The sequence below is a fragment of the Brachypodium distachyon genome, chromosome 2 (genome assembly GCF_000005505.3).
Source record: "Brachypodium distachyon strain Bd21 chromosome 2, Brachypodium_distachyon_v3.0, whole genome shotgun sequence".
In the NCBI taxonomy this organism is placed as follows: domain Eukaryota; kingdom Viridiplantae; phylum Streptophyta; class Magnoliopsida; order Poales; family Poaceae; genus Brachypodium; species Brachypodium distachyon.
Window position 1 is genome coordinate 6,605,172 of NC_016132.3, and position 24,803 is coordinate 6,629,974.

Here is a 24,803-nt window from a genome sequence, read left to right on the forward strand (position 1 = left end):
ATTGTAAAAATGTTAGGTAAGAATTTAAAAAAATAGGTCATTCCTCTGGAGAAATCATTTAAAATAGAAACATGTCGTTGGGACACCTACGCATGTTCTTAGGTCGTCAATTTGATCAACCAAATATGTTCTATGTTGCACAAAAAAATATATCACTAGATTCGTCATCGAATGGACTTTTTGATGATATGTATAGACGTGAATGGAGGGATTATTTATCTAGGAAACAAGTTCAAAGATACTAGCTTATTAATACGTCATGACAGGCCTACCAACCCCTTTCTTTAGGAGGACGCAAGCACACGATTGCAATGGCTGGCTAGCACTCTTGAAATTCTTTCGCAAGAACCGAGTTAATAAATTAGGCGATCATCAACTTCATAAGAGATAATATATGCCAAAAACTATACGGAATGGAGCGTATAGTTTATCACATTACAGACCTTGCAAGTCGTCGCACACACGTATTCAATCAAGTCCCTACATGAAACCGCGGCCTATCGAACATCAACAGCTTCCAGCCTAAACACAAGTACTCCAACGCAACGCTGTACGAAAAGCAAGTACTCCGACGCAACCATGGCCAAAGCTCGGCGGCTCGTTGCCATCGCGCTCAGGGTCGCGGCGGCGGCTGCCGCCGGCGTCGCGGCGATCGTCATGGCCACGAGCCACGAGACGACCACCGTCTTCGGCATGCAGGTGGAGGCCAAGTTCCAGTACACGCCGTCCCTGGTGTAAGTACATATAGCCAAGCTGCTGTTTCGGTCCATGGAACATCATCGTGCTGACCATGCCGGCCGTCCCTGGTTGGTTTGCAGGTTCTTCGTGTCCGCCAACGCCATCGCCTGCGCCTACAGCCTCCTCGTCCTCCTCGTGCCGCCGGCGACCAGCCCGGCCGCGAAGCTGGTGCTCGTGGCCGACGCGGTGAGTCCATATGCGCGCGGAACGATGCATCTGACCTTGATCTCTTCAAGGAAGAGCTGAAATTTGGTGTTCCATCAGCTGATCACATCTTTTTTTTCGTGAGTCGCAGATGATCGGTATGGTGCTCACCGGCGCCGTGGCGGCGGCCACCGCCATGTCGGACCTCGGGAAGAACGGGAACAGCCAGGCGCGATGGCTGCCGATTTGCGGGCAGATACCGTCTTTCTGCGACCATGTCACGGGGGCGCTCGCCTGTGGCTTCGTCGCGGTCGTCCTCCACTTCATCGCCCTTCTGTATTCCATTTACACCATGGACGGCTAGACATGTTCAGATAAAGATTTACACCTGTTCTATTTGTGTCACTTTGTTGTTGTTTTTGCTTGCATGAACAGAATGAGTTGTGAGCAACCTAGGTTGTTGTGCTGAGGCCCATTTCCGCTAATTATTTTATCCTGTTCTTCTTAACTAATTGATTGAGGCTTTTGGGTTCTAACTGGAAGGGTTTTTTAACTGAAAATACCACCATGAGAAGTTCATTTTGTTGCACTTTTTTTTACCTCAGCTAATGCTGTTGATTTCTCAGAACTAAAGCTGTATTGATATCATGATATGTAAATTTGACGATAATTGTGCAAGATAAATGTCTTCTGTAATGTTTGAGAAAACCAATGTTCTTGTCACTATGGGTTGGCCAAGATCGATTCGTCATTTGTTGTGAGTTAGGTACTTAGGTGGGAGGTACTTTGTGTTTGAGTCAACGCAAGGATAGCAGAATCCATTTTTTTAATTAGCAAGGCCAACTGTTCAATTTAATGAGCAATCAACAACAAAACCTGTAGGGACGGTTTGTGTTACTCATCCGATCAAAAAAAAGTGTCACCCATTTTATACTAATCTAGTACAAATTTTGTACTAAGTGCGCGACATTTTTTATGGATCAGAGGGAGTATCATACATGCTGTATAGGGGTGAATCGACTAAAAGTGATCTCAGGAACTAGTGTAACAGATTCCATAATCTTGCGAACCATGACAAAATGGTCATGAATGCCACAAGCAAGAACAAGCATAGCCCAAATTAGGAAAACATACATAACAAGATTCTCAGCAAGATCATGTATGATAAACCAGCAGAATGAAGGATTACAATGTTTATGTTTATCAACTGGCATTTTCTTAGTGTCGTGTCATGAGACATACTTTTGACATGTTATTGCATTTTTTGTTGGCCATGAAGAAAAACAACAGGATCTAAAAGTCCATACACAATGACATCAGTCATAACAAAAAGATAACAAGGCATCCCCTGCTGGCTGATTCAGGATGAGGTAACAGTGTTTACTTTTCAATGGAAATAACCAAGGACCTGGCCACCCACATTCTGCCTAATTGCTTCCTCGTGATCTAAAACACCATTTGGAGTGGTCACCACAACATAGCCCCACTGCATAGCACATAAGACCACGGAAAGGAAACAAGTTAGCAATAACACACAAACTCTGCAAAACAAAATGAGAATATCGTGTTCCGAGTTCTAATCTAGACGTGTGAAATGTATACTAAGAGTTGTCTATAAAACAAAATAGCACATAATTAAAATAAGCATTTGGACGTTAGTTTATCTGGAATTGCTTAGCTTGACACCCACACCAGAATATTGTGCTCTTGAGTTCTACTCTAGGCATGTGAACTGCATCCTAAGAGTTGTCTATAAAATACATATATAGCACACAAATAAGCAGGCCAAATAAGAATTCAGAAGTTTGTTTAGCTAAAATCGCTTAGCTTGACATCCAAACTTAGCCCAATTAACTCCATAGGTGTGACCAAAGGAGATCCAAGTGAGTTGTTTAGCTAGAACTAGTTAGTTGTTCAAGATAATCTCCCTGAGCCAAGTCATTTCAAAATGAAAAGATGGGGCAATCAAATGTTTGTGATGAAGTTGGTTCAACAAAGCTAGGAAATATTCTACAGAATGTCACCTGAAAGAGGTAACCTGTTAAGTTCTTCAGTTGCCTTTCTTTCAAAAGGTGCTATTTGCATCAGGAAGACTCATAGACTTACGCTTTCTATGACTCTAGTTTATTAATTCAAATACTCAAAAATCTGTCACAATGGCAGGTGATAGAATCTGTTGCCTCAGAAATACTATTGCCAGAGATAGGGTCTGTTAACAACATATATTATTTCACAAGTTTTTTCAACAAGTTTCCGTACTATCAGTCTTGTAAGGTACTCCCCTATCTAATTAATTTTTAGTTGCTCGTAACCCTAATGTACATTTCATATGGATTTTGAATATTTTCATTATTTAATTACTGCTAACGACCCAAGACATTCATAGGTAAACACTTAAAACACTTTGACACACCATATCTTCACCTTACTAGTTCTCGATATCAATTACAGTTTCCAAATATGCCAGGCAAAATAACGGCATCCCGCAACTAACAGTCAACAGAGCATATGAATGTTCACAAATATCAAATTTAATGTTCATAAAATACCTGCCGAGTCGGAAGCATCCGAATTCTGTATTGCTCGATTTCCTTAGATCTGAGGTCCTGCCTATAAGTAAGAGCTTTACAATCTTTAATCCTTCCCTGAAGTTCCACAGTAATTTTTCCAACTCTATGCGGATCGAAGACCTCGAAATTTTTTATGTAACCTGAAAAGTACTGATAAGTCAACAGAATAAATTTGTAAAAATCAAATAGCACCACAGCAATGTTTACCTACCCTCTCGAGATGACAAAGTTTCTGAAAGACAAAACTACTGAACATATGACAGATGTGAGGTGAGAGAATTTCGTATACTAAACATTACACAATATTACAAGTTCATAACATTTTTTTCTTTTCTTATACATGCTAAGGTCAAGACAGAAAAGCAAAAGGCAAGCCAGTACTCCAAATAATTTATCTTACACTTGTTCTCCATTAATGAAGCTGCATAATACCTGGTGATTCAAATCCGAGACTAGATTACTAGGTTACCGTTCTAAATGGTAGTTAGACAAAATGAGGATAACAAGTTCCAACACACGGTATCTTACCAACATAATACTTGCTTGACACATTGAACAGTTGAAAGAGGTAACATAATTTCAGTCTAAGGCAAGAACACAAAACTACCAATGCATGTGCCGGCATCTGATGAATGTGTTTGTGTAATTGTGTGCCACTGTGCCTTTCATCTTACCAAATACTAATTCACAATTTCAAACATTGCCACTGGACAATGAACATCCTGTCCATCCAGAATCCAGGAGGTACAACAAGTGCAATCATGGTACTGAAAAGGGCCACATACTCTCAAATGTTTGCATCCAAATCAGATCTTAACATGAGGTGATCAGATTATTTCTGTTCTTCTCTCAGTTAAACCCCACCTCCATAGCAGAGTATTCCTCGCAAATCACCGGATATGCACACTAGGCGTTCGCACTAATGGGAGTACTAAGCAAGCAGTGACTTCAAATTAACACCAATAGCCTCCTCTCTCACCATGGGATGAAACCCTCGTGTTCTTCCTGTGCGTAACAGGAGATACGACGAGAAGCGAGGGACGAGGAGGGCTTGTGCAGAAGCAGAAGCAGCGTGAGGGTAGTTAATACCTCGGTGCTTCATGATGTTGAGGAAGGAGATCATGACGCCGGAGATGGGCTGGAGACACGCCGTCGCCTTTCCCCGCCGCTCCGCATTCACCATGGTTCGCAGCGCGTCGTTCAGGATCCTCCGCCCCATCGCTCTCTGTCCTCGCCTCTTCCCCCCGTAGCTCGCTTCACTTCTCGGCTCCGCTCTGCCAGCCGCCGCCGGCGCTCGCGGTGGAGATGGAGAGTAGGGGGGAGGCGGCAGCGAGGGAGCGAGGTCACACCCACGCAGTCTCACAACTCGGGAGCGTTCCAGATGGGCTGTTGGCCTGTTGCCTATCTTCTTTTTAGGGACGATGGGCCTGTTACTTGTTGGTTTCTTTTCTCGCTATCCTCTATGACACTAGGACGGCCCAACGAGCCTCGTGATTTTCATTTTTTTCACTCATTTTCTTATATTTTTTAGTTTCACCTTTTCTTTTTCCAATTTGTATTTATCATTTTATTTATATGTTGGAATACATGATTTTTTTGTAACATACGGATAATCGAACCGAATGAAACTGAAATAACAGAATGCACACCTTGAGATCAACAGGTCTACGGTGGATCATTTACCTCAGGCTTTGAAAATTCGTAGCTCCGGCATGAGCATCGCTGGCGCATTTTCCAACTCATAATCAAACCGAGTTCGTATAGATGCACTGGTTATCACTGGTTTAAGCTTTCATTGTGCTTACTTTTAAGCTTTGTGATGTTTTTGCTGAAGCTGAATCGGTGCGGCCATATGCTCTATACATTAATCAGAATGACTGTCTGCACTGCTGATCGATGCTGATGGTAGTAGTAGAGATGCTGTGGGTCCTATCTCCTATGGGAGTGAAGAGCAGGTCCTTGACCAGCTGCTTCCGGCTCTCCGTGGGCGACGTGATGCCGTCGCCGTCGCGGTAGATGCACTGGACCGCCCTCGCCAGGTTCACACACAAGGCGACGCCGGCCGCATCGGCGGCGCTCCCGGTGGTGATCTCCCTGTTCACCTCCTTCCAGGTCTCGGCGATGGCGTCCGCCGCCGCTCTACGGGCCTCCTCCTCGCTCGCGGCTGCGTTCTCTTCCATGTAGCAGGAGATGAACGACGGCGCCGCCTCCCCTGGCTGCTCCGGCTCGACCTCGTCGTTGCACAGCCGGAAGATTCTCGAACACAGCTCCACAATCCTTGGGTGCACTATTTTACCGCCGCCGTCGCCGCCGCCGCCACCACGCAGCAATGGATCTGCCATCTGCTGCTGGTGCACATCGGACGACGGGAGCATGGTGATGGCGTGGAGCAGGAGGAGAGGCGCCGTGGAGGTGACCCACCCGTTGCCCAGGTACTCGTCCAAGCTTGGCATCGACCTCTCGTGCTGCCATTTCGCCTCCACCATGAACGCCTCACACAGCTCACGCCACTGCAGTGCATTGCATTGCAGTGCATTGCATTGCAGTGCATCGATCCCCAATTCATGTTAATTTCGCTCAATTACTGTCTCTCATCAGCTCTCGGCAGTCAAGGGATGAATTACGTACCGCTTTCTTGTAGAGCGGGAGCACGTCGTGGCCGTGCTCCCTGAGCACGCGATTCGCCGCTGCCGTCGACGTCGACCGGATGGCCGAGAACATGGCCTGCATGTACTCCGGCAGCAGCGCAGTGGCATCGCCATCGTCGTCCTCCGGCCAGGTGCCGCCGATGGCGTGGGTGAACGCGGCGAGGTCGTCGAGAGTGCCACAGACGTCGTAGATGTCGTCGAGGTGGACGAGGAGTGCGCCGAGCTTGGTGAGCACGTCGCGGCATGCGGCGAGGCGGGGCTCCGGCGCGATGCACGCCGCGCAGAAGAAGCACTCCACCAGCCGGTCCCGAGAGGAGGCGAGCTTCTCCTGGCCCTGCAGCCCGGTCTCCTCCTTCCACCACCGGGTCGCCTCCACAAGCTCCGCTCGGTGCACCGCCTGCACCGCGTCGAAGTCCATCTCGGCCAGCTGCACAATCAACGGATCGACATCGATATTGTTCCAATTGTTGCCGTTGCGCTTACGATGCTGTTTGAGTGACCAGATCGCCTGCAGCCTGGGAGCTCTCCAATGCAGGGGGAGGTCGCCGTCGTCTCGGTCTGCCTGCAAGTCCAAGGCGCCTTCCCTCGCTCTTGGAGGCATCAGGCGCCGTTGTTGGAGGTTATCCATGGCGAATGATCTTGCTCTGTCGAGCATGGCTTCTCCTGGGAAGCCCAGGTACGAAGTTTCGTACAGTGCCACCAATCCATCAATGGCGTGGTCATCGTCGTCGTCGTCCCTCGTGAGATTAATGCTGTCAACAGCTTCCAAACCACCATTTTCATTGCCCGTGAAGAATGCTCTCAGCATATCTATACAGAGGAGATACAACTCATTAAAAAATACGAGTAGTTCCTCCGTTCGAAAATAGGTGTCACCTGGGAGATGAGAGAGTGGGAATATGCAATTTTTCTAGATGCACATGTATCTAAACACATTTCATTGCGTAGATTCGATCATTTTGAAAAAACAATTATTTTGGGACGAAAGAACTAGTCGGAGACTTAGTACAAATTTATACATTATTAATTTTGCAATTGAAAACTTGACTAATTTGTAGTCAGAGATCAGTTGACGTGCTCGGTTATTGGATCTTAATCCAACGATATCATGTGAGAGATGAGAGAGAGTGGGAATGGCCCTCAGATTTTAGTCCAATTGATTTGATTCGGCAACTTAGATTTAAAACATTTGGCTTAAAAATCAGGCAACTGAAAAATAGTCACACCCACATATATTATATATGTCGCAGCCCATTAATTTACATATACTGACCTGTTGACGCAGGGATTCCATGTGCTCTGAGCGTTCTAAACAGGAGTGCCGTCGAACAGAGGTCGTGCTTGAGTTGAAGGTGTGCGCCATGGACATGCATGGACGTGAGCATGCTTCTGATCTCCTCCTCGAAATGGTACGCTACACCCAGGCTCTGCAGTTGATCCATAACCCTAAGCCTACTAGGCAGCTCATCAGCTTGTTTCTTCAACAGCAGCTGCCTCACTCTCTGCTTCAAGCTCGCCAGCTGGAGTAGTGAGCTTTCTTTGCTAGGCTGCATAGAGCAATTGGATCAGTCATATGCAGCTGGAGCATGAATATATGGATATATATGCACCTTATTTTGGATAAATGAATATGCGCACCTCATTTTGGCCATGCAGCTGCATGGAGCAGATGGAGTCGTAGTTCCAGGTTTTGGGCGGGTAATTGGCCGACGACGGCCGCCGGTACAACACGGCAGCCGCCGGCAAATTATGCTCCGACGAGTACACAGCATCCGCCATTAATTAATGCTTCGTAGTACCTTAATTGCACGGCGTGCCCAATATGTTAAGATAAGAGCTTAGATAGCTTCACTCGGTTGAGCTCGATCGATCTCCTCTCACAGTCTCACTGCCTATGTTTGGTAATTAACCTGAGTTAGTTTGGGAGAAACTCTGGTCTTGCTATGTTTGCCACACGTACGTTGGATACAGGATATGGGAATAGCCTGGCTACCTATTTATACTAGTACTACATGCATATGTGCACAGCGTAACGAACTTGGCACACACGTATTGGTCAAGCGTACTTACTGTAAAACACGCATGTCTGGTGCATGGAAAACGTGCAATTAACCTGTTAAAATATTCTTAAATGTTATTCAAATAAATTAAATTGACAAAAATCAGAAGGGCAATCTTAGGTTGTGACAATTCTACAATGTTATATATACTTAGGTTCTCACTACTATAGACCACTGGTGATCTTCAGCACTGACGGGACACTGAAGGATCATTAGCAGTGAATTCGATAACCCTCATCTTGGTTGCTTTTTTTTTTACTGAAAACAGTAGGAGAGCCTCCTACTGTGGTATATTTAATATAATAGGGTTTACAAGTTACATATTTACAATCAAGAACATGCCCCTGTTATACAGAAACGGTCTATCAAAACAGAAAAGTTGTGGGATGGGGATTGAGGCACTCTCTAAAGACAAGAAGAGATAAATCTGTTTTGAATCTAACAAGCCAGCCTTGAAAGCTTGCCATTTCACTCTCGAAGATAAGTTTATTAATTCCTCGTCTTCCAGATATTCCAAACAGCAATGGAAAAGACCTCAAAAAATAGAGGGTTATTGAACTGTCTCTTGACGTCCGGAAGGGCTTCTAAATATGAAGTATTTGCTGGCCATAAAACATTGAGATGCTGCCAACATCTTTTGTTGAAATGACACTCAAAAAACAGATGAGCCAAATTTTAATTGCTCTTGCAGTGTTGCAGATCACACAAATAAGATTAGTATCAATATTGAAGTTTCTCCTTGAAAGCATATTCTTGGTATTCAGTCTATCACTAAGCAGTAACCAGACAAAGACTTTAATCTTGAGTGTAACTTTTGATTTCCAAATCCATTTATAAGGCAAGGGAGGGGCAATATTCTTGAAACAGAAGTTGTAAAACCTTCTTGCTGAGAATCTAGAGCCCCAGGAAGAAACCCACTCATCATTTATGAAAACTAAAATATCAGCCTCAACAATCATTTCATCCAATTCATGCATTTCATTTAAGGCTTCAGGGGAAATAGGAGTACAGAAACCCTCTTCAATGGAACCAAGATTGCAGTAGTTTTCAATGGAAATATCCTCATCTCTGGCATAAGAGAACAGACATGCAAATTTCCTGGAGACACACTCATCAGCCCAATGGTCTTTCCAGAATAAAATAGTGTCACTCCTACCTGGCTTACAAATACTAATGCCTCTGAAGAGAGGAATTAGTTTCAAAATTGACTTCCACCAAAATGAGCCAACTTGAGCAACAGCACGTGGAACACCCTGCTGATAGTAAGATTCCCAAAAGAGATTAACCCAGGGGATGTTTGCTTTATTAAAGAATTTGAACAAATGCTTCAAAAGGAGCTCTTGGTTTTGAATTCTAAGATTGATCACTCCCAGAGCCCCATGCTTTTTAGGTCTGCACACCTTATCCCAAGCCACTAAAGCACTATTAGATTCTCCATTAGCAGACTTTTTACTCCAAAAAAATCTTCTTCTGATCTTGTCAATATGATCAATAATTTTCACAGGAAGTTGTAGAGAGCACATAGTGTAAGTAGCCAATGAGGATAGCACCGAGTTAATAATGGTCAGTTTGCCACCATAGGACAAAAGTGCAGTGGTACTTGACATTCTTCTCTCAATTCTGTCCACCAGAGGCAAGAAATCAGTGACAACCGGTTGAGTGGTCCCAAGAGGAAGACCAAGATAAGTAAAAGGCATAGAAGCCACTGCACATCCAACTAAATCTGCAAGTTCCTTTGCTCTGATATGATCCACATTAATGGGAATTAAATTTGACTTATGAAAGTTTATTTTTAAGCCAGTTGAAGCAGCGTATTTCTGAAGAATCTCCTCTTGGTTGCTCAACGGCACGCTAGCCGCCAGGTATGGTTCAGGTTTCTGCTTGCGCGCCTAGGTTAAGATCGATTGGTTGCCGGTTGAATTATAACATGTCTAGGCTAGTAATTGCTTCACAGTTCCTTTCTTTAATTGATGATACACTTCTTAGAGATATAATATGGTTGGGATTAGAAATAAGATAGAATCAATTTAAACATAGCATTACTTGTCTTGTACTCCAAATTTATCTCCCCGTTGTACTCTATATATACCCCATGAGATCAGATCATACACAACATCAGAATCGTGAAATATCAATTAGGGTTCCTATTCCGTCTTTCTACGACACTCTCTTGAGTGTATTCCAGAAAGAAAAAACAATTGGATAACCCTATGAGGTTATCATTTACGGGCCGACAAAAGAACCGTCTGCAGTCTGTATAGTGACATGTTTTTGAGTGACACGGTGTCTCCTTTGACAAGCTAGGCGGTAGTTGCTACAACTAATGGCCGCATCAAATTCTACCGATCAGTGAGCTAAGACATCACCACAGACATATAATATAGAGCTTGCCCGTCAAAAAGGTCAGCCACTTTGCACCAAGACCTAGACGAGTCACCACAAACGGGTGAACTTCGTCGTCAGTGATGTGCCTCTTCCACTAATGGGCAGGTCGAGGTGAGAGATGCATCCTTAACGGTAGGTTACTAACGGACATGCTAACGAGGGTGCCGACTGTAATAGTATATCTGTGAAACATGTGAAAATAGAAGCTTTTCAACCTGTCCAGATCGAGCCGTCGAGATCACCCTTGTTTTAGGCATGTGGGAGGACATAAATCAGCATATGAACGTGTGGCTCCAGGTGTTTCTCTGACTAATAACTCCTTGCCTAATTAATAGCTAGACTGTAGTACGTTACAACGAAAGCGTCGTGTGTCTTTTTTTGTCGAATTTTCGTCAAAATTATTACATGTGTCCATCTTTCCCCTCACATGTGCAAGACATGCATGTCACATTATATGGAGCGATTGGCACTTGACACTGTAAATCTGAGATTGTCCGTGCATCACATGCATGCATGTACGGAGTACAACACTATACATGCTTTGGTTAAGTTTTACATGTCGTGCTTATTTTTAGCTAAACCTATAGATTTGATTTATTTATTTTGCGGGGAAGATTTGATTTTTGTTAGCAAAGGAGGCAAGTGAAAAGGCAAAAAATAAGCGTATCTGTCCTTTTCATCGATCGATCGAAAAGGATTTCATGGATCCGTCAGTTTCCTTCCCGTACGCGCGCCCAACACATATCTCCGTCAAGCCAGCTAATGCGAAATGTGTTTCACACGTTGGAATCTTCCAACTCGCACGTACCTCTCGTCCTTTGACTGATGGCCATTCATCACAGGTCTTATTTTAGGAGACATACTAATCAAATGCTCTTGTCCCAATTTAGCAGGCGTAGTATTCATTTTATCCCTTCGTTTCCGAGAATACCCCACTTTTGGTCCCACACGAGCTGCCCGCATGCATGCGTAATGATTTCAACTTTCCTTCCCGAGGCCCTCTCTCGCCTTCCCCACGCATGCTGCGTCCCATCAACTTCTCCAGCTCCACGATTCCATCTCCTTCCTTCTCACGGGCCACACCCATCAGTACTTCTTCCTCCTTCGGTTCTTCTCCATAGCCATGCCCATAACCATGCCCATGGAGCTCGCGGATTCGCTCGACGCCGTGCAAGCACAGCCACAGCACCTCGATGCCGTGCAGGAGCACCTGCAGCACCTCAACGCCATGCAAGAGCAGATGCAGCGCCTCCACGCCGAGCGCGCGCAGCGACTGGATGCCATGCGGGAGAGGCTGAACCGCCTCGACGTTGTGCAGGAACAGCTGCAGCACCTCCACGCCGTGCGCCTGCAGGAGCTCGACGCCACGCGGGAGCAGAAGGGCAACCTCGACGCATTCAAGAGATGCTGCAGCACCTCGTCACCGTGCGCGCTCAGCACGTCGACGCCATAAAGGCACTGCCCGCCGGAGCAGTGCTGGTGGAGCCGCTGGGCGTCGAGGCGGTGCATGCTCAGCACCCCAACGGCGTTGAGCAGCAGCTGCTCAACGCTGAAGCCGTGCATGCGCTGCCTCCCGGCGCGGTGCATGCTCAGCCACTGCTCGACGTTGAAGCCGTGCTTCCCGGTTAGTCCCAGCAAGTCAAGGACGAGCCACTCGTGCTCCCTGGCGAGTCCCAACAGATCGACCATGGGCCTGAACAGGACGAGTCCGCGATTCTCGCCAGCCATGGCGACCTAATTGCGGAGGACTCGTACGAAGAAGACGAGGAAGAGAACACCATTGTGAAGAAGAAGAAGCTTAAGGTGCCGCAGTCCAACGATGTTGGGTCCGTCAACTCCCTAGCAGGTGAGAGAGGTGAGACATACTCGCTTGACCGTGGCTGGCGCCATCTTCCGCGTGGCCGGCGTGCTCCGCACTCGCTTGGCCGTGGCCGGCAAGCCCCATGCCCAGCCTGGTTTGTCCGCGGCCACCGAGCCCCAGCCTGGCTTGTTTGCCCCCTGCGAACCGATGCCCACCATGACCACGGCCGGCCAGCCCTTGTCCTGCGAGCGTTGGTGCTACACGACCACGGCCGGTCATGTTAGAAATCATGCCAAGAAACACAACGCGATCTGGACTCTACACGAGATGGATTTGGGGACAAACCTGCTGTTCTCCGTCAGGAACTGAAACTGTCGAAAACGAAATTCAGAAAAGAGACAGAGACCATACACACAAGTGTTTTTGCGACGCGTTCTTCTTGCGCCTTTTCTGCTCTCTTCCTTTTATTCAGAGGACCACGACAACGTAGCGATCGTGACCTATTCTTACGCTGCACCTCTCCACGATCCACTATGTCCGTGCCATCCCACGGATCAGATCAGGCGAGGCTTCTAACTGAACTACAACAGAAAGAAACGATCCCATGTGAACAAAGCACACGTCAGATCCTACAAACTAGGAATAACAAACTAGCCGGTGTGCACATGACAAAGCAACACCCTGATCTATCTATGTCACGTAATAATCGTGACAGAACTTATTTGCTACAAGTGAAATTAACAAAGCAACTAGGAGCAACGAGAGTAATAAACAACATTCTCTCCTTTAGTCTTGTTGCGCCTTACCAACGCTTGTCATGCCGATCTGTTCCCTCATCTCTAGGAACTTAACTCTCCCCAACGCCTTCGTCAGGATGTCGGCCTTCTGATCTTCAGTTCGCACATGTTCTATCTCCACTGTCCCAGCTTCAACACACTCTCGGATGAAGTGATACCGGGTGTCTATGTGCTTGCTGCGCTTATGGTGGACTGGATTCTTACTCAACAAAATCGCAGACAGGTTATCCACCTTGAGCTTCACCTGAACTGAAACTTCTCCAAGCAGATCTTTCAACAATCTGCTCAACCAAATTCCTTGGCAAGCTGCACCAGCAGCAGCTATATATTCAGCTTCACAGGAAGAGAGAGCAACAACTCTTTGTTTCTGCGATACCCAACTGATTGGATTCTCACCAAGATAAAAGATGATGCCAGTAGTGCTTTTTCTGTCATCTCAATCACCTGCCATGTCACTCTCACTGTAACCGGCAAGCTTCAGTTGGGCACTCTCCCCTCTCTTGTACAGGCAGCCATACTGCAAGGTGCCCTGGAGGTATCTAAGTATGTGCTTGACTGCTCCTAGGTGCTCTTCTGTAGGTGCTTCCATATATCGACTGACAAGCCCAACAGAAAAACAAATATCCGGCCTTGTGTTCACAAGGTACCTCAGGCTCCCAGCTACACTTCTATAATCTGTAGAACTTACCAAAGGGTTGTTACTTACTTTGCTTAGTTTCAGTCTTGGTTTCATGGGGGCCTGAGCCGGATTGCAGTTCATCATGCCACATTTCTTCAGAATATTTGCCGCGTACAACGACTGACACAATGAGATGCCTTGGGCTGACTGCTTCACTTCTATCCCAAGGTAATAGCTGAGCAGACCAAGGTCACTCATGCTGAACATACTCCTCATTTGCTGTTTGAAGAGCTCAATCTCACTTGTGTCACCTCCTGTTATCACAAGATCGTCTACATAGACACCAACTAGCAGACTTGATTTTCCTTTCTTCCTTTTATACAGAGCATGCTCAACAGGGCACTTCTGAAAGCCAAGCTCTATCAAGGTTTTGTCCAGCTTTGCATTCCATGCTCGAGGGGCTTGGCGCAGGCCGTATAGTGCTTTGTGCAGCCTGAGGACTTTCTGTTCCTTTCCTTTCACAGCAAAGCCAGGAGGTTGTTCTACAAACACCTCCTCCTCCAATTCCCCATTGAGGAAGGCAGATTTCACATCCATGTGATGAATCTGCCAACCTTCTTGTGCAGCCAATGCAAGAAGTAAACGAACTGATTCCATTCTGGCAACCGGGGCAAAGACTTCTTCAAAATCTATCCCCTGCCTTTGAATATATCCTTTGGCAACCAACCTAGCTTTGTCCTTGACCACTGCTACCTGTGAGTCCTTTAGGTAGATCTGCAAGCCAATGGCTTTCTGCCCTCTAGGTAGATCTGCAAGTGTCCAAGTTTTGTTGCCTTTAATCAAATTTATTTCTTCTTCCATTGCACTCAGCAACTACCTTGTACTTTTCTTTTACTACATCTGCCCCTTCTTGCTTTTCTAGAGCTGCAGGTGTCCGCAATTTCCCTGTTGCAGCAATATTTTCTGGTGATGACTGGACAATCTGTGGTGCTACTCCTTCAATATATTCGTCTGCATAATCTTCTATTATGAAGTTTGGAGTTAGCACGGCATCAACTTCTTTCTCTACTGAATTCCAGCACCACTTTCTTCCCTCGTCAAACACTGCATCTCTGCTCACCACAAGCTTCTTTGTCGCTGGATCATACAGTCTATACGCTTTGGACTACATTTCATATCCAATGAATACCATTGGAGCACTTCTGTCCTCGAGCTTTGTCTGGTGTGTGCCTACTTTCCTGACATGCGCCACACACCCAAACGTGCGAAGATGGGACACAGTTGGTTTCCTCTGGTGCCATGCTTCATATGGTGTCTGCCCAACGACACTCTTGGTTGGAATTCGATTGAGGAGATACACAACAGTTGTGACTGCCTCTCCCCAAAATCTGCCAGGTATAGACATACTCTTTAGCATACTTCGTGCAGTGCCCACAACGGTCTGATTTTGCCTTTCTACAACACCATTTTGCTGTGGTGAGTAGGGAGCCGTAAGGTGTCTCCTGACTCCCAACTGCTCACAATAACTTGCAAAATCTCTTGATGTAAATTCCCCTCCACGATCTGTCCTGAGGAGCTTCAGTTTGTGCCTGAATTCTGCTTCCGCGGCTAACTGAAATTTCTTCACCTCTGACAGTGCCTCATCCTTGCTCTTCAGTAGCCGGACCCACATATAGCGAGACACATCATCTACCAGGAGGAGGAAATACTTTTTCCCTCCTGGCGTTGCTGGACTGATCGGCCCACACAAATCTCTGTGTACAAGCTGCAGCGGATACTCGGCGCGGTACTTTTCTTGTGCAGGAAAAGTAATTCAGCGCTGCTTCCCGAGCATACAACCATCACAAATCTGCTCGGGCTTGTCGAGCAGTGGCATGTCGCGCACCGGATTTTCTTGTGCCATCTTCTTCAGGGAATGAAAGTTCACATGACCCAATCTCGCATGCCACTTCCAAGCCTCTTCTCCATGTACTGCTTGCAGACAAACAGGCTGCTCCATCTGAATTGGCAATATATACAGCCAGTTCTTTGCTCTCTGAACTCTAGCTAGCACCTTGCCGACAGGATCTGTAACTGTCATTACCCCTCGGTGAATAACAGTCATGCAGTCAGTCTCATCGAGTTGGCCCAAACTGATTATGTTGCTTCGGAGCTTCGGTATGAAGTAAACCTCAGTGAGGAGACGATGCTCGCCGTTCTGGCACACCATCAACACTGTCCCCCTCCCATGAATCTCAACCACTGATCCATCTCCGAATCTGACTGTACCTTTAACTTTCTTGTCCAGTTCAGAAAACTTGTCAACACAACCTGTCATATGATTACTTGCCCCTGTGTCAAGATACCAATTCTGATTTTGAGTACCTCTCAACTTCGGCAATACCTTCTCTTCGTTCAGAAACACCTTCTGTTCTGACTCCTCAACTGGTTGCACCATCTCACAGATTTTAGCCACAAGCAACGCAGGCCCATCATCGTCATCATCTGACCTCGCTGCAAGATTAGCTCTTTCTCTCTTTGGCTCACGGCACTCAGAGGCAAAATGACCCATGTCATCACAATTAAAGCATTTAATTTTGCTCTTATCAAATTTCCGGTGTTTCTTTTTCTTACCACCAGAATTGTCGCTTGAGCTGCCGCCGTTGTCGCCGCGACCACCACGGTTGGACTGGGCATGATTGTTCTTCTTCGTGCCGCCACTGGAGGATACACCCTTGCCCTTCTGCATGAGCTGCTCAAACACACGCGTGACGATCAGCAGCTGATCATCGTTGCCGCCACCGCCGCCGCCAGCGCGCGCCTCCTCAAAGTCCTCCTCACTCTCCTCGAACGCCCGCAAGCGCCCGATCGCCTCCGCAGCGGACATGTTCTTAACATCTCCCCACTGCCGGATGGTACGGATGATGGTGGAGAAACGCCGCGGCACCGCGGCGAAGAGACGCTGCACCACCCTCAACTCCGGTAGCTTCTCTCCCAAAGCTCGTATCTCCCCGACTAGTGCATTCAGCCGGCGAGAGAAGGCAGTGATATTCTCCCCATCCTGCATCTCGATCCGATCGAACCTCCTCATGAGTGACTGGATCCGGGCCTCCTCGACCCGATCTTCACCGATCCATGCCGTGCGGATCGACTCCCACGCCTCCCGCGCGGTCTCAAATGCCATGATCGACATCATGACATCGTCTGGAATCGACTGCGAAATTGCTGTCATCGCGCCGTGATCCATCTCTTCATCTACAGGACCTGTCCCATCGATTGCCGGCCACACGCCGAGGTGGCGAAGGAGGATCTTCATCTTCCCGGCCCACAGCTGGTAATTCGACTCCATCAGTTGCGGGTACTGCACCGGGACGTTACTGCCCCGTCTCCCACTGCTGGTCGATCCATCGCTGTCACCTGGCCGCTTTCCCGGCGGCGTGTACTTCCCCGCCACCGGTGTCGTGAGATCGCCACCTCTCTTCGGGGATGTTGACATGTCCCCAAGCGCCGCCGCCAAATCCCGCAGGAAACCCCGCCACCGATTCGCCTCCGTGGCTCTGATACCAAATGTTAGAAATCAGGCCAAGAAACACAACGCGATCTGGACTCTACATGAGGTGGATTTGGGGACGAACCTGCTGTTCTCCGTCAGGAACTGAAACTGCCGAAAACGAAATTCAGAAAACAGACAGAGACCATACACACAGGTGTTTTTGCGACGCGTTCTTCTTGCGCCTTTTCTGCTCTCTTCCTTTTATTCAGAGGACCACGACGACGTAGCGATCGTGACCTATTCTTACGCTGCACCTCTCCACAATCCACTATGTCCGTGCCATCCCACGGATCAGATCAGACGACGCTTCTAACTGAACTACAACAGAAAGAAACGATCCCATGTGAACAAAGCACACGTCAGATCCTACAAACTAGGAATAACAAACTAGCCGGTGTGCACATAACAAAGCAACACCCTGATCTATCTATGTCGCGTACTGATCGTGAGAGAACTTATTTGCTACAAGTGAAATTAACAAAGCAACTAGGAGCAACGAGAGTAATAAACAACAGGTCAGTCCCAGCCGGTGGTGGCTGCCCTCAGCATGCCTGTCAACGTGCCCACGCCCAGCGCGGCCCAGCACGTCATGCCCACACCCGCGACTGGCGACGTCGAGTATGATGCGTTCGCGGCCGGCGGCTTTGATAGTACCGTGTCCAAGACCGGACACGCCACGGCCGCGACGGCAACGGTGGCGTGTCCAAGCCCGGTGACGCCACGGCCAGCAACGTCAAGAGTGGCGTGTCCACGGCCGGTCAGACCCAGCCGTGCGTGTCCGCCACCAGCGACGCCGAGTCTGCCGTCTCCACGGCCGGCGACGCCGCCTCCAGCGAGATGGAGTCTGTCGTCCCCACGTCCTGCCACACCACGGCCCGCGACGTCGAGAATGGCATGTCCACGACCGACCAGACCCAGCCGTGCGTGTCCGCGACCAGCGACGTGGAGTCTGGCGTCTCCACGGCCGGCGACGCCGCCACCAGCGATCCATGCAAAATTTTCAGCAGGTCAATTTTGCTTCGACGGCCACCGTGTACCAGTACGTGGAAGCCTGCATGGCTGCATGCACCATGCAATGAGCGGACACTTAAGGAGCTGCGCGGCTGGGCGTGGGGGTCCCACGCAACAGGGAGCCTTTTATAAATGCTTTCGTGCGCTGCTGCAATCTGATCTTTCCGGATACTCTACCCACTGATTGGCCAACAAAAAGTCATTCCACGACAGAAGAGAACAGCCAAGCCATGCATCCAGGGGTAGTTTGGTCTCAAATTTGGCTGCAGGAGGTTCCCTTGGTATGTGTGCAAAATCTTACACGCCCCTTAAAATGGGATGGAGGGAGTATACGTTTTAAACTTTTAATTAGTTGCTTCTACATTCTATTTTAGCTTTTTTCTGAGTGAATTTCATTTTTTACTTTTTACCCCGTAGTTTTATTTTTTTGTCACATTCTGCCAATTTAAAAGAATTTCTATAAATTTATCCTATTTAAGTAAATTTGTGACACAAATTACCACATTTAGTGTTTTGCCCATCTTTTCCCAAATCATGACAGGTGAGTCCATACGTTAGGCCTATGGTTTTAATTAATTTTCACGAGTTTAGTTAATTTGATTTAATTTTCAGGAGTCTAATTTCTTAAGTCGGTTAGCTTCGACGCCGCACACACACCACAGCAAGGTTAATTAGGCTCCGTTTGGAAGTTCCTCACTAACAAACTGTACTGAGTTCTTTTAATTTGATCGCATCCGTTGTGTATTCCCAAACCCACCCGATTTATTTGATGGGTATGAAAGTTTCCCATTTACATGTCCACGGGTAAAATTTTGGCTAAAACCCATGTCCTAATGAGGTTTTTACCCACCGAATACGCAGGTAATTAGTACCCATTGTCATCCCTGGTTGTGTAGTGTGTGACCCCGCACAAATGGAGCCAACTGCTCGGCAAGAAGTAAGTCCACAATAACTCAAGGAAGACGCATGCCTGACGTGCGGGTCAGGCCTATAACAATTTTCTTTTAGAAGAGGCATACAACAAATGCAAAAAAAGGAAGAAAAATATTAGATCAGATAATTTGTGTCACAAATTTATTTAAATAGAGTAAATTTGTAGAAATGCCGTTAAATGAGATAGATTGTGTCAAAAAATAAAACTAGGAGGTAAAAAGTCATGTCTATACTCTTTTCCCTCCGGCCGGGTCGACTAGCGTGGATATTCAGATTCAAACTCATGGGTAAAATAGGCCGACAGCACGTGACAGGACCCCACTTTGCGCTAGCTAAAAATAGGCCCACAGTACGTACGTGACAGGACCACTCTCTTCACTACCGCTCCGATCAGTCTGCGTCGTGCATGCATCACCCATGGGCCATGGCAGCACGTACTCCTGTTGCGTCAATCGAAACGTCCTGCTAATTGGGGAAATTTATTGATTTTACTTGCGTGCGTGCGCAGGGGGGCATGAACGATCACGGGAGCTTGGTCGCGGCGATCAAAGAGCATGGGGAGGTGGTGATCAGCGCCGTCGGACACGGCAGGCCGGAGGACCTGGACGGCCAGCTTAACATCATCGAAGCGATAAAGGAGGCAGCTGGATATGTCAAGGTGAGCACGTACGGATTAGAATCGTTAAGCAGAACTCCCTCTCTTACTGAATAATATAAGAAATCCTAATTATGTGTTAAGTCAAACATTTTCAAGTTTGCTCAAATTTATTAAAAAAAAAGTACGTACTAAGATCTAAAATATGGAATGGGTATATTAGGTTGAAGGAAGTACATTACAAAGACTTATGTAAGGAATTTGTTTATGAAATTAAGATATATAACGCTCCAATCGAAATGCATACACAGTTCAGTGGCCTATCTAGCTCACGGTACAAATTTCAATTCCAGTCGAAATGCATACACAGTTCAATCGGCCCGCAGTTGTGTTACGTGTACCGTCGTTAGAAGCGCCCGAGGACATATATATGTCATCTATGTGGCAAGCCACTCATACTAAAAAGAGGTCACACATGCCCGGGAAAATACTTTAATTTAAGAGGATAAAAACTGACACAAGTTCCGCTAACAGGATAAATGGAGAGAAATTATGCTAAGTGGGGTGATTTGTGTCAAAAGAAATCAAAGCATGGTAAAAATGAGAATTCACTTAGAAAGAGTAAAAGCAACCACCTTTGCAAGACGGCAATACCGAAAAACTTACCCGAAATGGATGGAAAGTCTGAATGTATAATTGAAGCACTGCAGCGGTTTGTGCCATCTGAATTCGGCTGTGACCCGGAGTACGCCGAACGGACTCTGGAGCCGGCGAAGAGCATGCTAGCGTCCAAGCTTCGAGTCCGGCAAGCCATCAGAGACGCTGGGATTCCCTACACTTCCATCTGCAGCAACTGGGCTATTGGCTTGCTCTTGTCGACGCTCGTCAATTTCGGGGAGAATGGCCCTTTGAGCACCGGGGTGAACATCTTCGGTGAGGACAAATCTCGAGGTAACCATCACCACCATCTCCGCTTGCAACATATCTGGCCTCAGTCATTTCTAAGGTCTCTGGGTCGATCTTTGTCCACGAGAAGGATATGAGCATGCTGGCTATAAGAGCCGTGGACGATCCAAGAACACTCGACAAGGTCCTGTACGTACGCCCTCTCACGAACATGCGCTCCTTCGGCCAACTCGTCTATCTTCTGGAGAAGAGAACTGGCAGGACACTCGAGAGGCACTACGTCCGAGGACGTGCGAGGAGGCCGTCGGGGTGGCTCCCCTGAGACCCCGGGTGCGTGTTGGCTGCGGAAGTTGGGATTTCGCTGATGGGCCCAGTTCCAAGCTCACTCAACAATAAATTTTGGTGGTGGCATGAGAAGGAGTGAGGTTTAGTACTGCCAACTTTCCTTTTAATCAAGAAAACAAAGAGACAATATTCACGCCTTCTCGCGCGCTCGCATTTCGTGTTGTTCCAAGAAATGGAGTCTGCACGACATATGCGTATCGTTCGTGTTGTAAAACTAGATTTGTTATTCCGCTGTCTAGAGGTGTGAAGAAAATCATGCTCATTCCAATACCTGATAGATAGGCTGACACCTGACAGTGACAAGACAATACGAGATTGCACACTGGCCCCGGTGCGCGCTGCCACACGGTCGGACGGACCGCCGGTCGGCTTCTAGTGGACGTCGCGTCGTGCCACACGGTCGGGCACGCTCGATCAGTCTGCGTCCTCGGCGCATCCGGATGAGACTTGAGAGCCATGCCAACGGCCGATCGATCGGGCTCCTGTCCCCTTTGGACAAAAATAGGCCGTATGCTATATCTGTACTCCTTCCTATGCACTCTGCACTCTGCGTAAGCCAGGTATAGATAGCTTCATTGATTGGTTTTACCAGTGGCTTATTAATTCCCCACTGCCGAGGGCGCGATCGACGGCAACGATGAGTAGCAGGATACTGGTGATCGGCGGGACGGGGAACATCGGGCAGCACCTCGTGACGGCGAGCCTCGACGCCGGCCACCCGACGGCGCTGCTCGTCCGCCGGGCCACCGTCGCCTCCGACTCCGGCAAGGCCAAGCTCTTGAAGGCTCTCGTGGCCCGCGGCGCCACCCTTGTATACGTACGTACATCGTCAGTGTTCATCACAGAGCTAACTTCTACTCAAATACGTATATTACTCTTTCCGGCCGAAATTATTTTTACCCCAAGGATCAGCAGTGATGTTGGGTAAATTGAACGAACTTGGGAAAATTTATCGACACTTGCGTGCGTGCCGTACGTGCGCAGGGGGACGTGAACGACCACGGGAGCTTGGTGGCGGCGATCAAAGAGCATGGGGAGGTGGTGATCTGCGCCGTCGGACACGGCAGGCCGGAGGAGCTGGACGGCCAGCTTAACATCATCCAAGCGATAAAAGAGGCAGCTGGATATGTCAAGGTACGTACGAATTACCCTCGTTGATCGAGTAGTACACTACGAAGATTTATGCAACGAATTTGTCTTCTGAAAATAAAATTAATGCTCCATCCGAAATGTACGTACGTCATCACAGCTAACTTCTAACTCTCCCATTTTTCCAATCGTCATTTCTGGGTTAGTATTTTTCCAAAAAAAATTAAACCATGTTCGGTTCACCTCAAAAGATATGATGAGTAAAAAACAGTCAACTAACAAGAGTTAAAGATGGTAGTAACAAAATTGACCCTTACAATAGTACTACTAACTTTCGACCCCGGCTAGCATTAAGCAAAAAAAAAAAGCAATTCCCTTTGCAATAGGGAATACTTGAAAAACTTGCCTAAATTAATTATCCTGCCATGGGAAGTTTGAATGGAAAACTGAAGCACTGCAGCGTTTTGTGCCATCCGAATTCGGCTGCGACGTGGAGCATGCCGAACGGACTCTAGAGCCGGCGAAGGGCATGATAGCATCCAAGCTTCGAGTCCGGCGAGCCATCAGAGACGCTGGGATTCCCCACACAATCATCTGCAGCTACTGGGCTATTGGCTTGCTCTTGTCTAGGCTTGTTGACTTCGAGGAGGATGGCCCTTTGACGGCCGGAGCGAACATTTTAGGTGACGACAAATCACGAGGTAACCATGCATATCCGCTTAACAACACGTCTTGCCTCTCATGTTCTGTCATTTGCAAGATCAGCTGGGTTTGCCACAATTTTTTCAGCGATCTTTGTGGACGAGAAGGATACGAGCATGCTGACTATACGAGCCGTGGAGGACCCACGAACGCTCAACAAGGTCATGTACGTACGCCCTCCCACAAACATGCGCTCCTTCGGCCAGCTCGTCGAGCTCCTGGAGAAGAAAACCGGCAAGACACTCGAGAGGCACTTCGTGTCCGAACACGAGCTCGCCAAGAAAATCCAAGGTAATTAACGCACATCCATCCAGCATTTCGGCCACAATAGTGTTAATTAATCATGTGCAAATTAATTAATTGATCGATGGGTGATTAACTTGTCTGATGGAATGCATGCAGAGTCTCCGTTCCCGCTCAACTTTCAGCTGGCGATGGTGCACTCGACGGTGGTGCATCCCGGGGCGTGCGAGGAGGCCGTCGACGCAGCCGTGAAGGTGGAGGCCACGCTGTTGTACCCGGACGTGGAGTTCATCACGGTGGAGGAGTACCTGGATGGCCTTCTTACCTGAGACAGAGACGCATTATATGTATTGCTCTGCTTACATTGTTGGGTGCAGATTAACTGCTCCGTCTTTGCATGTCATCACGTATCGACCCTTTGTTCGGTACATTATTATGTGTGTGGAGTAGAATCGGAAAATTAACATGGATTCGTTATTTCTAAAACCGTTTAACTTGTAAACGGAAAAAGTGTTTTTTAGAAAGGTAGAAACATCAAAAGCAGCTCCATTGTATTTACGACTAATCTTTTTAGCAGCCTCTTTCTCCCAGATGAATACTTTACTCAAAAAATAGAGGTGTTCCAAGTTTGCAGGTCGCGGGTAACAACCTCGCCAGACGGTAAAAAAATCCCGAGATTATTGACGATTATCTCCACCTTCGGACGATCTCCATCAATGCGCAGACCCATCTAGCTAATCCGATCCAAAAGAAAATATGGAGTACATCCTCACGATCTCCCCCAGCGCCTCCTCTCTTGATCTCTCTGCCCGTCCAAGGCTCCGATCTCGACGCCACCATATGTCCGATCGCTGCTCTGACACCTTTCTCCGCTGCCATGGACACACTGCGCACCGCCGCCGTCTACCGATCCACCGCTGCTCGCCTGCTCCGCTGGGGCCCCAGACGGGAACCGCCGCCGACACGCACCATCCGGCCCACCACCCTCCTTCGCCTCGCGGTGTCGTCGCCGGTCAGGAATGTCACCGTCCTTCGCCTCCCTGGCTTAACATGAGTAACGGTCGGGACGCCGTTACTAATTTCGTGTTACTGATGATGGGTATCATCAATAACGGTCACTGCGACCGGTCGCGTTGCCAGCTCGACCGACACTGATACATTTTCGATATTTAAAAAAATAATTAAAACCACAGAAAATACACAGAATATATATACAGCACAGCACATAAAAATACATGTAAAGTCGCATCACATCACAGCACAACACATCACATCACATCACATCATTTAAAGCATATAAATGTATATAAAGCCGCATCATTTAAAGCATATAAAGAATACAAAAGTATCTCACTTCACGACATTAATTACAAAGTGTCAAAATTTCATACAAGCATATAAAGAATACAAATTTATCTCATTTCAAGTTTGAAGCTATTTTTGTGGGTGAACCCTAGACACCACTTGTTCCACACGTTCGTAGAAGTTCTCGCTAGGCTTGATGACCTCATTGTTGATGAGATGGACGAACTCCCTTTGAATGTTATACACGACCCATTTAGGTCGGTGTCCCATTGTCATTTGGGGCCGCCAGTACTCTTCCATCGCCGCGACTGACCCCTTTCACTCAGGCTTGAACATGCTGGCATTCTCCATAAGGATGTGACAGCAGTAGTAGCAACAGA

At 47.4% G+C, this 24,803-nt stretch overlaps 5 protein-coding genes across 6 annotated transcripts; 3 read left to right on the forward strand and 2 right to left on the reverse strand.

The window, feature by feature from the left end:
* The first annotated feature begins 466 nt into the window (after positions 1-466).
* On the forward strand, positions 467-1,578 carry LOC100840107 (CASP-like protein 1C1-1). Its single transcript, XM_003566142.4, has 3 exons — positions 467-734; positions 819-924; positions 1,034-1,578. The coding sequence occupies exons 1-3, from the start codon at positions 580-582 to the stop codon at positions 1,244-1,246; spliced, it is 474 nt and encodes a 157-aa protein (XP_003566190.1). The 5' UTR covers positions 467-579; the 3' UTR covers positions 1,247-1,578.
* Positions 1,579-2,025: 447 nt separating this feature from the next.
* On the reverse strand, positions 2,026-4,838 carry LOC100841318 (40S ribosomal protein S15a-5). Its single transcript, XM_003566145.3, has 3 exons — positions 4,542-4,838; positions 3,432-3,592; positions 2,026-2,368 (listed from the first exon to the last, which is right to left on the reverse strand). Exons 1-3 carry the CDS (start codon positions 4,669-4,671, stop codon positions 2,270-2,272), a joined length of 390 nt encoding a protein of 129 aa, XP_003566193.1. The 5' UTR covers positions 4,672-4,838; the 3' UTR covers positions 2,026-2,269.
* A 344-nt stretch (positions 4,839-5,182) lies between these two features.
* On the reverse strand, positions 5,183-8,054 carry LOC104583049 (tricyclene synthase EBOS, chloroplastic). The gene is made up of 4 exons (XM_010234725.3): positions 7,739-8,054; positions 7,374-7,647; positions 6,081-6,910; positions 5,183-5,962 (listed from the first exon to the last, which is right to left on the reverse strand). The coding sequence occupies exons 1-4, from the start codon at positions 7,877-7,879 to the stop codon at positions 5,321-5,323; spliced, it is 1,887 nt and encodes a 628-aa protein (XP_010233027.1). The 5' UTR covers positions 7,880-8,054; the 3' UTR covers positions 5,183-5,320.
* Positions 8,055-19,752: 11,698 nt separating this feature from the next.
* On the forward strand, positions 19,753-21,061 carry LOC112270688 (isoflavone reductase homolog IRL1-like). Its single transcript, XM_024458711.1, has 3 exons — positions 19,753-19,896; positions 20,544-20,784; positions 20,829-21,061. The coding sequence occupies exons 1-3, from the start codon at positions 19,753-19,755 to the stop codon at positions 21,059-21,061; spliced, it is 618 nt and encodes a 205-aa protein (XP_024314479.1).
* A 489-nt stretch (positions 21,062-21,550) lies between these two features.
* On the forward strand, positions 21,551-23,683 carry LOC100845780 (isoflavone reductase homolog PCBER). 2 transcript variants are annotated; one of them, XM_010232368.3, is made up of 5 exons: positions 21,551-21,901; positions 22,069-22,218; positions 22,607-22,874; positions 22,963-23,166; positions 23,278-23,683. In XM_010232368.3, exons 1-5 carry the CDS (start codon positions 21,722-21,724, stop codon positions 23,445-23,447), a joined length of 972 nt encoding a protein of 323 aa, XP_010230670.1. In that variant the 5' UTR covers positions 21,551-21,721; the 3' UTR covers positions 23,448-23,683. The 2 variants fall into 2 exon arrangements, with proteins under 2 accessions (XP_010230670.1, XP_003565549.1); XM_003565501.4 differs by having other exon boundaries at positions 21,553-21,901; positions 22,634-22,874.
* Positions 23,684-24,803: the final 1,120 nt, after the last annotated feature.

What these genes read in the sequence shown, in the direction of transcription:
- LOC100840107 (XM_003566142.4), top strand. Translation starts at nt 580, where the DNA reads ATGGCCAAAGCTCGGCGGCTCGTTGCCATCGCGCTCAGGGTCGCGGCG. An exon ending in CAGTACACGCCGTCCCTGGT is followed by an intron (nt 735 to 818) that starts GTAAGTACATAT and finishes GTTGGTTTGCAG; the next exon opens with GTTCTTCGTGTCCGCCAACG. An exon ending in TGGTGCTCGTGGCCGACGCG is followed by an intron (nt 925 to 1,033) that starts GTGAGTCCATAT and finishes CGTGAGTCGCAG; the next exon opens with ATGATCGGTATGGTGCTCAC.
- LOC104583049 (XM_010234725.3), bottom strand. Translation starts at nt 7,879, where the DNA reads ATGGCGGATGCTGTGTACTCGTCGGAGCATAATTTGCCGGCGGCTGCC. An exon ending in AGCTGCATGGCCAAAATGAG is followed by an intron (nt 7,648 to 7,738) that starts GTGCGCATATTC and finishes TGCTCTATGCAG; the next exon opens with CCTAGCAAAGAAAGCTCACT. An exon ending in TGGAATCCCTGCGTCAACAG is followed by an intron (nt 6,911 to 7,373) that starts GTCAGTATATGT and finishes TCCTCTGTATAG; the next exon opens with ATATGCTGAGAGCATTCTTC.
- LOC100841318 (XM_003566145.3), bottom strand. Translation starts at nt 4,671, where the DNA reads ATGGGGCGGAGGATCCTGAACGACGCGCTGCGAACCATGGTGAATGCG. An exon ending in CAACATCATGAAGCACCGAG is followed by an intron (nt 3,593 to 4,541) that starts GTATTAACTACC and finishes AGTACTTTTCAG; the next exon opens with GTTACATAAAAAATTTCGAG. An exon ending in GGATGCTTCCGACTCGGCAG is followed by an intron (nt 2,369 to 3,431) that starts GTATTTTATGAA and finishes TGTGCTATGCAG; the next exon opens with TGGGGCTATGTTGTGGTGAC.
- LOC100845780 (XM_010232368.3), top strand. Translation starts at nt 21,722, where the DNA reads ATGAGTAGCAGGATACTGGTGATCGGCGGGACGGGGAACATCGGGCAG. An exon ending in GCGGCGCCACCCTTGTATAC is followed by an intron (nt 21,902 to 22,068) that starts GTACGTACATCG and finishes GTACGTGCGCAG; the next exon opens with GGGGACGTGAACGACCACGG. An exon ending in AGGCAGCTGGATATGTCAAG is followed by an intron (nt 22,219 to 22,606) that starts GTACGTACGAAT and finishes TGCCATGGGAAG; the next exon opens with TTTGAATGGAAAACTGAAGC.
- LOC112270688 (XM_024458711.1), top strand. Translation starts at nt 19,753, where the DNA reads ATGAACGATCACGGGAGCTTGGTCGCGGCGATCAAAGAGCATGGGGAG. An exon ending in AGGCAGCTGGATATGTCAAG is followed by an intron (nt 19,897 to 20,543) that starts GTGAGCACGTAC and finishes GAAGCACTGCAG; the next exon opens with CGGTTTGTGCCATCTGAATT. An exon ending in CGGTGAGGACAAATCTCGAG is followed by an intron (nt 20,785 to 20,828) that starts GTAACCATCACC and finishes ATCTGGCCTCAG; the next exon opens with TCATTTCTAAGGTCTCTGGG.